We start from the raw sequence: 12,351 nt of genomic DNA, 5'->3' as shown, positions 1-12,351 counted from the left end.
TCCTGTTCTCAGGGACCGGCCTCCTGCTGGTGTCAGAGTCAGGACTAAACATGGACCGGCCTCTTGCTGGTGCCAGAGTCAGGACTAAACATGGACCATCCTCCAGCTGGTGCCAAAGTCAGGACTAAACATGGACCGGCCTCCTGCTGGTGCCAGAGTCAGGACTAAACATGGTCCGGCCTCCTGCTGGTGCCAGAGTCAGGACTAAACATGGACCGGCCTCTTGCTGGTGCCAGAGTCAGGACTAAACATGGACCGGCCTCCTGCTGGTGCCAGAGTCAGGACTAAACATGGACCGGCCTCCTGCTGGTGCCAGAGTCAGGACTAAACATGGACCGGACTCCTGCTGCTGCCAGAGTCAGGACTAAACATGGACCGGACTCCTGCTGGTGCCAGAGTCAGGACTAAACATGGACCGGCCTCCTGCTGGTGCCAGAGTCAGGACTAAACATCGACCGGACTCCTGCTGGTGCCAGAGTCAGGACTAAACATCGACCGGACTCCTGCTGGTGCCAGAGTCAGGACTAAACATGGACCGGACTCCTGCTGGTGCCAGAGTCAGGACTAAACATGGACCGGCCTCCTGCTGGTGCCAGAGTCAGGACTAAACATGGACCGGCCTCCTGCTGGTGCCAGAGTCAGGACTAAACATGGACCGGCCTCCTGCTGGTGCCAGAGTCAGGACTAAACATGGACCGGCCTCCTGCTGGTGCCAGAGTCAGGACTAAACATGGACCGGACCGGCCTCCTGCTGGTGCCAGAGTCAGGACTAAACATGGACCGGCCTCCTGCTGGTGCCAGAGTCAGGACTAAACATGGACCGGCCTCCTGCTGGTGCCAGAGTCAGGACTAAACATGGACCGGCCTCCTGCTGGTGCCAGAATCAGGATTAAACATGGGGAATCTGCATTTCAGTTTTATGCAGCTAAAATCTGGAACATTCTTCCAGAAGATGTGAGACCTGAATCTAAAAACAGTTTTGTTTAGCTGTACAAATGACTGAAAGCATTTTATTTGCACTCTTCTCTTTTATGTCCTACACTGTTTTGTGATTTCTGTCATGTTTTTGTGATTTTAAGGATTTTTGCTCCTGTTGTATGAAGCACTTTGAATTGCCTTGTGTGTGAATTGTGCTCTACAAATAAACTTGCCTTGCCTAAACAGCAAGGCACTTCACCTACTGCACTTCACCACTCCTCCAACTCTCCTCCATCCACTTGTTTTTAGTAGACGTTAGAGAGACTGGCAGCCTGCGTTTCACTGGTCAGCCTCTGGGCAGCTAGAGAAGTGGGAAATTAATAATGGTCCACTTTAGCAATTTGAGAAACTTTTCAGGCTGGTGACTCAATAATTTGCAGTATTACATGTGCTAAGGGTATATAAAGTGGAGGAAGACGAGCATCAGATTGAAATATCCCGCCCAGTCAGACCCATGTTCAGTGTTTGTCGCTTGAAGGTGCAATCACCCTCTCCCTGGCATCCTCTCGCTCCCATGGACCCTCACACTCTCCCCTCTCGCTCTCTGCAGCCTGTCAGGACCTGGCCCCCTCAGGCAGAAACGAGAAGCCCAGTGCGTCCGCTCATATTGCTGTGACAAACCCCCGCAAACAAGAGCTGCTGTTTCAGGCCTCCACTGAGCTGGTGGAGGTACTTCGCATTCTTTCTCTCTCTCTCACGCAAACCGCGCACGCTGACCTTTCATGTTTGTTGTCTGCCTGTCTTTGGGTCACTGAATCCCGCCCGCCCGCCCGCCGTCATATGTACTTTCTCCGTTTGCATTTTGGTTCCATCTGAGGCAGCCAAGTGGAACAGACACTGGGCACTCCGCGCCTCTTTCAGGTGACAGTTGGCCCCGCATGACGGACTGATTATGTGCGGCATATGCTCGCAGAGATGAGTCAAGCGGGAGACTGTACGTTGCTCTTTAACCTCTTTAAATGCCCGTTGTTTGGCCCACCAACTGCGACGCTGTTGCCGCTAAGGAGACCGGCGCGCAAGTGTTTTCGGGGTTGGGGACAGCTGCGCCCACGCCCCGCGACGGAACACCCACTTTTCACATGTAGGACTTTTCCCCTCCTCTCACTTTCATATGGGCAGATCTTCCCCCCCGGGTATATACATTGGTATTTTTGGCTAATCCAGTAGAGCTACATTAGAATAAGCCTCCTGAAAGAGTGCGTTTGAGCAGCTTTTCCTTCACTCCTGACTTTGCCACAGAGCTGAATGTGTGTGTGTGTGTCTGTGTGTGTGTGAAAAGACAGGATGTGGTAGGATTCTGAATGCTGCCTCAGCCTGCTCCACAGACCCTGCCAGTGCGGCCGCTGGAGTTGTGATTTCGGCGCAGTAATGCTCGGGATCTGGAGAACGATCTGACAGTATGGATTGCTTTCCGCTGCACAAGACAAGGGTATGTTTACACGCGTGATGTTTAGTGTGTGTGTGCGGGTGCATCGGCAAGATTAAGAGGTGCCTGTGGAGTGCGGTGGAGCCGGCAGTTTTATTTGTTTACAGCGCGAGTTGCGAGTGGAAATTCATATCGGACTGGTGGCTGATATGATATTAACACTAGACCGGCGGTTTGCAAGCTGCGGGGCGCGGACCACTGCTGGGACAGGTTTCTGCTCATTTTAGTCACTTCACATGCCGTCATAATGTCACACTGTCAAATCTGAGAATGTTTTGATTCTTTTTTTACATGTAGTGAGACGCAAAATAAATGATTCACTTTCATTCACATTATCTAACTGAGGTTGGCACATGAATGTTCTGCTCTGAAGATGTGCAACATTTGATCATTGACTATGTCGTTTACAGTAATAAACACTGAAAAACTGCTAATTCTAACTTCCAAACATATACTCTCTTTACATACTCAATAACTTCTCTAGCCTGTTGCTTGCCATTCACTTTGAGAATGCACAACTCACCAAAAATTGTGCGCACATCTCCAAAGTTGTGCTCTACCGAAACATTTTAAAGTACGGCTGACTTTGAGACGCCTTTATCGTGGCCCCTGAGCGCGCACCGGCGTACACGAGGAGCGGAGGTTGTTTGTTCTGACACCGAACACCGGCAGGATTCCACTCTCGCTGCTGTCGAGCACGTCCGCGAGCAGATGTTCGTTAACCCAGATGACACGGACAGACCTGTGTGTGTGTGTGTGTGTGTGTGTGTGTGTGTGTGTTTCTGTGTGCGTGTGTGTGTGTGTGTGTGTTTAAGAAAGCGAGCGAACGCCGCATGTCGCTCGTTTCTCCGGCCTGTCGCATTCCCGGGATGCCAGCTCACGACAGCTGCCCCGGACTTGGCTCGGGCCGGAGATGTGGCCGCGGCATTGAGTCCCGTCCGTGGAATAGCAGTATTATCTGGACTCCGTGGTTTAATTTAGGAGATAAGTGACGGGAGAGGCCAACTGCTTTAGCGCCCCTGTAGTGTAGTCCATGAATCACCGGGCAGAGAAAGTGAACGCGGTGGCACGTGGGAATCAGACGAGCTCCGAGTGAAACTTTACAGCTATACAAAGGGCTGCTTACACGGTTGCCATAGTTAATTCACACATGTTCTACTCCAACTCAACCGCACACTTCTAACGGGTTGTCGGCAATCATTCCCTTTTATGAAGTGGCGAAAAGAAAAGAAAAGTACACACAGAATAAGTAATGAGGAATTTGTATTTCATTTCAACTTCAGGTCAAAGACAATTTATTACGTTTATTGTTTATGGATCTTTTGGTTTGATCAGTGCTTTTAGATTGGCAGTGTAACATTATGTGTAATAGTACGTTTAATCATTTGTGCTTCAGCTGCCCTGCATAAAGATGATATTACCGTATTTTCCGGACTATAAGTGGCACCGGAGTATAAGTCGCACCATCCAAAAAATGCTTAATAGAGAATAAAAAAAACATATATAAGTTGCACTGGAGTATGAAATGAAAGTGTGAAAATAACAAATAATATCACTTATAAGTCGCTCCGGAGTATAAGTATATAAGTATAAATATAAGTCGCACCCCGGCCAAAACTATGAAAAAGGTGCAATTTATAGTCCGGAAAATACGGTAATTTCTACAGGTTTTGTAATTTTTGGATTCAAAGTCCCAAGGCAAGGACACTATCGGACAGTATTGGTTGGAACATGGATCAGACGAGCAACTTCACAGTGAAAAGACCACCAAACACGTCCTCTGTATACAAATGATGACGCCGCTCAACCGTCCCCGAGTCACAGAGCGTCTCTCTCTCCCTGTGGCTCGTACGTCTTAATCTGCTGTCGGTAAAACAGAAAAGAGCAGTGACAACTTAAGTAGTAAATCTCCAGCCACTATATCTCTTTAAAGGGTATTAGGGAACGGCTTTGACACCACATTTGAGGCCGTGTGAAAAATATCTACCATCTCAAACTGAGAGCTTTTACAGATAAACACACACCGATGGAATTGTACGTTCTTTGTTTTCCTCTTGGGCTTCGCTCTGTGTTTAGTGTGACATAAGAGAACGAAATTGTGGATTGGAAAGAGCAGCCGTTTTCTTGCCCGTCAAGTACAGTTTATGTGTGTGTGTGTAGGAAAATCCCGTTCTGGAAGCACGTCCACCAGGAGGGCCGGCGCTTGGGGGGGATTGGCCCAGTAAAGCCCAGGGAGAGAGCGCTCTTTGATGTCCGGCTAGTGGAGCGGAGACCCCCCAGTCTGGAGCTCGGCCAAGACATCTCGTGTGTAATTATGAGCGGTCAAGAGAGGAGGAACCGTTGGGCAGCGGGTTTTAAAGCTGAACGTCGGGATTTCGTTGCGTAGTTTGGATCGACTAGTGATTGTCAAACTGTGAGAGCGCAAAAAAATACTTGGTCGTGTTCAGCGTATGATGTTGTTGTTGTTGTTGTTGTTAGCACCGCTGAGAGTCGTGGGTTTGCTTCTCGCCCTCGACTGCTTGCCGAATGTCTCTTCCCTCGCTCTCCCCATTTCAAGCTACAGCTGTCCTTTCACATAAAGTCTTCGGGACAAAGTTCTGTTTTTACAATGTACTACAAGGAAGATAGAATGTACCGTATTTTCCGGACTATAAGTTGCACCTTTTTTCATAGTTTTGGCCGGGGTTACGACTTATACTTATACCTATATACTTATACTCCGGAGCGACTTATATGTGATATTATTTGTTATTTTCACACTTGCAACCGGATTCCATACTCCAGTGCGACTAACATATGTAATATATATGTATTATGCATTTTTTGGCTGGTGCGACTTATACTCCGGAAAATACGGTACTTGTCTATTGTACCAAGACAATGCTGAGTCGATGGTTTAGTTTTGATGTAGGCTAATTTTCAGATGCTAATATACTTTATTAATTAGCCAAGTTAGTTTGTCTCTCATCAAAGTGGCTGGAACATGTTGAGGAAACGAAGAGGAAAAGTGTAGTCCCTGCCCACGGTTACCGCGCACACCCTCGACTCTCTAATGACTCAAATTGGCCAGTTCCGCACTGATCTACCGCCGCCGCCGCCGCTCCCATAGCAGCATATTCCCTGTCCACCGCTGACAGACTGTGGCTCGCTCCTTTATGTAAATGAACACGGGTTTACCACTCGAGCTCATCTCAGCCCATCACTAAAGAAGCTTGAACCGGGTCTGCCATTATGCTGGTAAGTGTGAGTGAGCCTTGTTGAGACCTTCAGAAACGCACTGTTCTTTCTTTCTTTCTGTCGCTGCGGTTGATGTACAGTACGTGTAGGAGTTTTCAGAGAGCTCATTTCTTTCCCCCCATGCCTGTATTGAGAGTGCTGAATCGGCTCTGTGCGAGGAAGACTGTGGTTTATTGCTGGACAGTGAACGCTATTGAGGCGGGTGTATGCGTGTGTGAATTGACCCTGAAGTAAGAGCGGGAAATATGTATTCGTCTACAGGGAGACCATGGTGGCGTCTAAAGGATCAGGAGTGTTATTAGTGTGGAGATGAGGAGGGCTTTGGTGTGTTGTGTGCGTTTAGCGGTTAATCCAATGCTATTTGTTTGAAACGACGATGTTATTTCACTCTCAGTGCCAGTGATCCAATTCAAGATTAGAGAGTGCTGATCTCGTTTCAGAAGCTCGGTTGGGCCTGGCTACTATGGGAATACCAGGCGTCACGGCGGGGTAGCAGTGCAAGTGCAAACTGTCGTCGTGTTCTTAGGCTAGACACTTCACCCACCTTGCCTAGTATGAATGTGAGTCTTTATTGAAATAAATCGTGCTTCCCCGAGTAGTTTCCAGATGCTATACTTTCACTCCTACTTGAGTTGTATATTTTACAGCGTAACAGTAATTGAGGTCAAGTTTTGGTGGCTCTATCCACTGCGGTAAGTCTGGTAAGTGGCAAACGCTTTGTGCTGACGGTAGTAAATGATTTGAAGATTTGGATTTCTTGCACCGCTCCTTCAGTTACGATCTGATTCTCATTTTGTAGTCCATCCTTTAAAAAGAACATTATAGGCCAGTAAGTGAAAGTACATGGTAAACTGGAGCTAAAAGTGTGTGCAGACTTTTATCTCTCTCAGGCCACAGTAAAAACTTGGCACTTGGGACCTAATGAATATGCACAACGGGGCAATTTTTTCCCCAACGTGTAAAAGAAAATGGAAACGATAGTGTTTTGCACGCATCTAGACTGTGTGAAAATGTACCGTGTCCGAAAAGCAGGTATTCAACAGACTACTGCAATTTACACATCGATGTGGCGGTAAAAAGGATCTGGAAGGATTGTGTACGATGGGTATAAAATAATAATGTGTTGTTTTGACAGAAGGGTGAGGTTATTAAACAAACTTTATCTGCAAGACTTTGGCCTAGATTCTCATCTGTATGGCACCTAACTGGAGCAGTTGATAGAAACTGTCCCTCAAATGGATTTCATGAGTCTCTCCCACGTCCTTTTAAAGTCCTCAGAGCGTGTAAAGGCCGCTAGCTCTGCACGGATGCACGGAGTATTGATGACACAAGAGAAGGCGCAATTGGTCTGTTCGCGCTTCACCTGTCCCTTAACTTCTTCTCATCCTGGGCATCTCCAAAGCAGTCCGCGCCGTCCTGTTATCCCGCTATCCCATTTCAGATTTTGCTTTTGAAAAGGCTGTAATAAAATCCAAGCGATCCTCAAGATTCATGTTTTCGGCTGTGTTAGTCACAGGCAAGTGCGGGTAAGGAATTTTTAGCCCGTAGGCTTAATTTGACAGGACAGTGCTGTCAATTTACTGCATGGAGGACTATGCTACATGCTATCCACTCCACGTGTGCCAGTTCTCCAACACTTTCCTCTGTCCGTGCACATCAGCTGAACTCTGGAGAAACGTGGAGCACATACCTCAGCTAAACTTGAAGTAGTACTCGCAATTTAGCACCTGTCGTAGTAAATCTGGCCCTTTGTGCATTATTTAATGTTTTCTCCTTCTATTTACAATAACTTCAAATCATAAATACTGGTATACGCATGTCAGTTACTCTTACACATCTTATTACTTTGTACTTCTACTTGAATACATTTCTTTTCTACCCACGGCTGCAATGTAAAACGTTGGGTGCCTCGATAGGTGCTATATACATTCATTATTTGATTAAATGTAAAAGTAATGTAAAGTCCTGAAAGTCCTTTCAACTGACAACAATCATGCCGCTGGAGTTGAATATTGGCACCTCTTTGTGAAGCAATTGTGAACAAACAATTTAACTGTTGTTTATTCATGCTGACAAAAAAAGACATTGAACTCTGTGTCATATTTTCAAGTGGATGGGCACAGTAATTACACAGATATGAACCATAAACCAGGTCAACCAATCCGAAATCTGACAGTTAAACAGCAAATTCCACCATAAAATGTTCACCTGAATGTTAAACTGTTTGGCGTTCTAGAATGTTAAATATCAATTCCGATACGTTACATTTTGGGCAACTGCCCTTCATCAGACTTAATAATCGTGTGATCACGGTCGCCTTGATACACAAAACAAATGTTTGAGTGATTTGAGCACGTCATCATTCCTTCGTGTTTAGAAAGGGTGTGCCCTATATTTACCACCGTCTGCCAGTCTGCCAGGGTCATTACCACTTCCCCGTCTGTCCCAGAACTGTCCCGGGGGGGTTGCATTCTAGAGACACCCGTCTGAGGAGGAGGAGGAGGCGGAGGCGGAGGAGGAGGAGGAGGAGGAGGCGGAGGAGGAGGAGGAGGAGGAGGAGGAGGAGGAGGAGGAGGAGGAGGAGGAGGAGGAGGAGGAGGAGGAGGAGGAGGAGGAGGAGGAAGCCTTCCATGTAAATACAAACAACTTGGAAAGAGTTTGATTAAGGCCATTTAACAAACTCAATCCATGAAGGCTATACCGGCACAATCCTTTGAAATACTTTAAGTGGATTTCTGTTCGCGAATTCTAATTTCATGTAGCGTTAGATAAGTTGGAAGTAGATGAAAGTTAATTGGTGATTACTGTTGATAGGCATCTGTAATTCAGGCCTCGGGCAAGTTTACAGACCGGCTTTTGGGTCAAATTGTCAAGCTTTTAGATGCCAAAAGCTTTGTTGTGCTAATACGAAAAGGGAATTTATTCAACTAGAGAGACCTGTATCGGAGTGGCATGGGCAGGTTTGTAGAGTAACAGAAACCTCTTGTGTAAACGCTGCTAAACCCAAATTCACGCCGTCAACTGCACAGTTGATGGCAACATGGGCGGGTAGCTGAAGAAAAATTCCCACCAGTGAGAGTTAATCTTACGATTTAGAGAGCTTTTTATACCAGTATTTCTACACTGCATGAACAAACATTTTGGTGGAAGATTTGTGGTTGTCACAGTGCAAGATGTGCGGAATGTACACTTCTTAAACACCTGTCACTTTAACTGTAATGTAATCACTCACTCACTGCGCTGTTCACTTTCTGCACTACATCTGCATTTGCATCCTATAGCAGATTTAAATTGTTTTATATTTCTGTTCATTGGCAATGGCATAAACCGTTTCTGATGTAAAATTGCAGCCGACACAGTTAAGATTGTGATTTTTTAACATAAACACAACAGAGAGGGGAAAATAAAATTAAAAGAAACTAAATCAATAAACTAAAAGGCAAAGAAACAGAATTATGGTATATTTAAATGTATATAACGGTTCCAATTGGTCCAGAGTTTTTCAAATGTGTCCTTAGATTTAAATTAAATTCTTCTTAAAATTGAATGTAATTTTTTCAATTTTTTAAATGTCCGTTACCATGTCAGTCCAGTCCTTGGTCGTTGGTGAGGTCTGTGTCAGCCATTTCTTTGTGATTGCCTTTTTTCCAGCTGACAAATGTATGCTCCAAAGGTATCCATTTACTGTGTCCATGGAAGGAGTTTTGAGGCCCACGTACATAGTTTAAAATCGAGAGGGATCTGCAGTGCATTATTCATTTCAGTCCGATATTTCTGAGCAACAGGACAGTTCCAAAACACGTGAATAATGAGCACTTTGACATAGTGTTATGAAAAATGTCCTCCACTGGGATATACACACACTTTCCCGTCAAAGCAAGATTACCTTCTCTTTCCCATTTGTTTTTAATATATTTGGTAGAGAAGCGTTCCAGATTAGCAATGCATTGGTACAATATAGATGTTATTCCCCTTGAAAGTTCTGATTCATAAGCCTTGATAAGAAATTCTGTCAAAGGGTTATAATGATTTTGTTTAATTTCTCCAAGTCAAAGGATTCTTTCAACATTTCAAAGCTTTTCATGTGCTTATCTTTTACAATCTGGTGAAAAAACATTTATACCTTTTGTAATCCAGGCTTTGAATATCAGGTCAATTCTGGAACAATTTTCAGACTCTAGATGGTATTTGAGTTAAGCCTTCTGCACACTAGAGGATTTTATGCCCAATATTAAGACCAATTTGCCTCTCTGCGAGTTTGGGGAGACATTCTGTTTCTTTTACTTGGTGGGGACAGTGCATCTTAATGAACATACATGAAATACATGCTGTAAACATGCCGGATTAGCCATGGGCTGATTTGCATCCCTTGTCCCACTTTCACTCTCACAACATTCTCTCATTCATACATCAGTATACTATTGTACATGTTTTTAGTGGTAGGAGAAACCATAGTAGGAAATCTTTGCAGACACGGGGAGAACATGCAAACTCCTCACAGAAGGTATCTTTCGATCCCAGGACCCTCTTGCTGTGAAGCGAGAGCGCTAACTGCTGCACTATCTTGTCGTGTATTAAGATTATATGTTGGGTCGCTGCTAGCAAACCTCAAATTGTGAGCGCTGTGCTAGGCTCCGTTGCCTAGTGACGACCTTTAAACTATAGAAATAGTATGAACAAGACCAACGGGGAATGTTTTTTTCATTATTCATCCGTGTTAAAGTGCCTGTAGTAGGCTCCTTACGTCCAGTGAATATAGCGCTCTCCTGTGACCTTTAGAAATAAAGATAAGTTTGTTATCTTAAGTTCGGGAGCAGGACCACACCCTTTTCACGCCCCTTTTTGCAGCTACAGTATTTAGGCATCCAATTCACACACATCAGCGTTTGTGGCTTCATGTCCCTCCCTCCCACCCTCTTCTAATTATTGTAATCATACCAGTTTATATTGAGGCCCTGGAGCGCCGTCGCCAGAACCCCCGAAACTGCCTCTATTTCTGTACATTTGTGTTGTTCATGTTTCTCGTATGTCAATAAACACTTTGCATCGTGGCTGGGGTCGTGGTCCTTGCGAGTGAAGCAGGTTTAATCAACACACAACTCTTTTCTCTGAGTAAGATTGGAGAGGCAGCTCATGCTCGCCTCACATCTGCATGTATTTGTTTTCATTACACAGCGCCTTCGATCACGTGACACTTGCTCTCTCCTCAGCTTCTAACAAATCTGCCAGTGTGTGGTGTGGCTGTGCTTCATGTGAGGCAAATGTCTTCATGTCGCTGGTCTGCAAAATCTAAAAATTACAAATACCAAACTAAAGCCGGCTTCACACTAAAGGTTAGTGCGCAGCCGGCGTTAGTTTGGTATTTACTTCTACCAAAAAGTAACAAGTCAAATATTTTGCCTCTATGACTGTGAGATGCTAGTTCAGATGGTTTGCCATGGTGTACCCCTGACTACGGCCTGTAACAATAAATTTTTTTGACAGATGATATATTGCCTCTGAAAATATATCGATAAATGACATAACTTAGCATGACATTTTATACTGCTAATGCAATAATTCTAGGAAATAATCACCACAAACAAATGATCACTTCAACAATTAAAGTACTTTCATAAACTGCTGCATCAACTCTACATCAAGCAACACCAAATGCAGGAGGTTACAAATAAACCAAGGTCCAGTTTCCAGAAATTAGCATGTTCTTTTAAATTTGCTATTAATAATTTTCTCAATATAATCAATGACAATCAGTCATTCAAGAGTCAATCGGGGTTGATTCGAGGTAGAACATAAAGCTGTGGAGGAAAATTCAGCTTTTGCGCTTACCAGAACCTGTTATGTGCGCACTTTCCTCGCTTCTCTCGTTGCGTGTACGAACATCGATGTTGCAAAGCGATCGGTGTGTGCCAGCGATATAGTTTTTATCGCGACCGGCCTACGACTGATAAAGATTGTAAACTAGCGACAGCCTCCCACACAGTCCGAGGATTACGTTTGTTAACATTAATACTGCACTAAAAGAGTTTACTGTCACCAACGCTGTAGGTAGAGCCACTGGTATGGGCCCTATCTTTTGACCTGCCGTGCCCAGATTTGCCCTCAGCCATCATATCACGCCACGTCTCCTCCCTCTTTCCCCACGGCTCAGGATTTTATTTTTTTTAAACTTGTGTCAATCCTACATAATTTGTGTCTCGTCCCTCTTTGCGACAGGCCAACAAAGACCCGCTTTTCCTGACCGGCGTGACCTTCCCATCGGGCCACGCCGCTAGCCCAGAGACGCTAGTGAAGCTAACGGTGTTTGACGCAAAGGACAAGCGCCGCGAGTCGGTGAGTAAGCGCCCTTTTCCTCCGTCCGCCGCGAGGGTTCGCATTTTGAGGAGGTAACTTGTAAGAATGCGTTCGGAGCGAGCCGCGAAGCCGACGCCTTGTTGAGCTGTCGGCTCTGCGTGCGCTCCGGCTTTGAATTGTGCAAGGGGGGAAAACATGAAACGCGCCAAAAAATTGCCCGCAGAGTCTCGTTACAGCATCACAAAGTCTGCTCACTGGAAGTTATTTGGTGCCTTGGCGTTTCTAGTATGATCATCTCAGCAATGCATTATTTGCGGTCGACCAAACGGGAGACCCTTGTTGTGATTTTGTTTTTGGGAGAAGGATGGTTTGCATTGCCGTTTGTAGAGGACGGACAGCGGATCCCAGAGGAGCGC

The 12,351-nt window shown here is 45.4% G+C and overlaps 1 protein-coding gene across 3 annotated transcripts in view; it reads left to right on the top strand.

Moving 5' to 3' along the window:
* Window positions 1-2,268: 2,268 nt before the first annotated feature.
* The window catches only part of inpp4b (inositol polyphosphate-4-phosphatase type II B), a 204,293-nt gene continuing 194,210 nt past the window's right edge, over window positions 2,269-12,351 (top strand). Inside the window, exons 1-2 of one of the 3 annotated variants that reach the window (XM_072462536.1) lie at window positions 2,269-2,407; window positions 11,858-11,974. In XM_072462536.1, the coding sequence (XP_072318637.1) occupies window positions 2,378-2,407; window positions 11,858-11,974 (147 nt within the window). In that variant the 5' untranslated portion in view covers window positions 2,269-2,377. The remainder of the gene's footprint in view (window positions 2,408-11,857; window positions 11,975-12,351) is intronic. The other 2 variants (XM_072462535.1, XM_072462537.1) reach the window with 2 other exon arrangements.

The sequence above is a fragment of the Eucyclogobius newberryi genome, unplaced genomic scaffold (genome assembly GCF_026437365.1).
Source record: "Eucyclogobius newberryi isolate DKJ021-1_F unplaced genomic scaffold, fEucNew1.0.hap1 SCAF_4, whole genome shotgun sequence".
In the NCBI taxonomy this organism is placed as follows: Eukaryota; Metazoa; Chordata; class Actinopteri; order Gobiiformes; family Gobiidae; genus Eucyclogobius; species Eucyclogobius newberryi.
The sequence above is the reverse complement of the archived record's forward strand: the minus strand, read 5'-3'. Positions and strand labels throughout refer to the sequence as shown.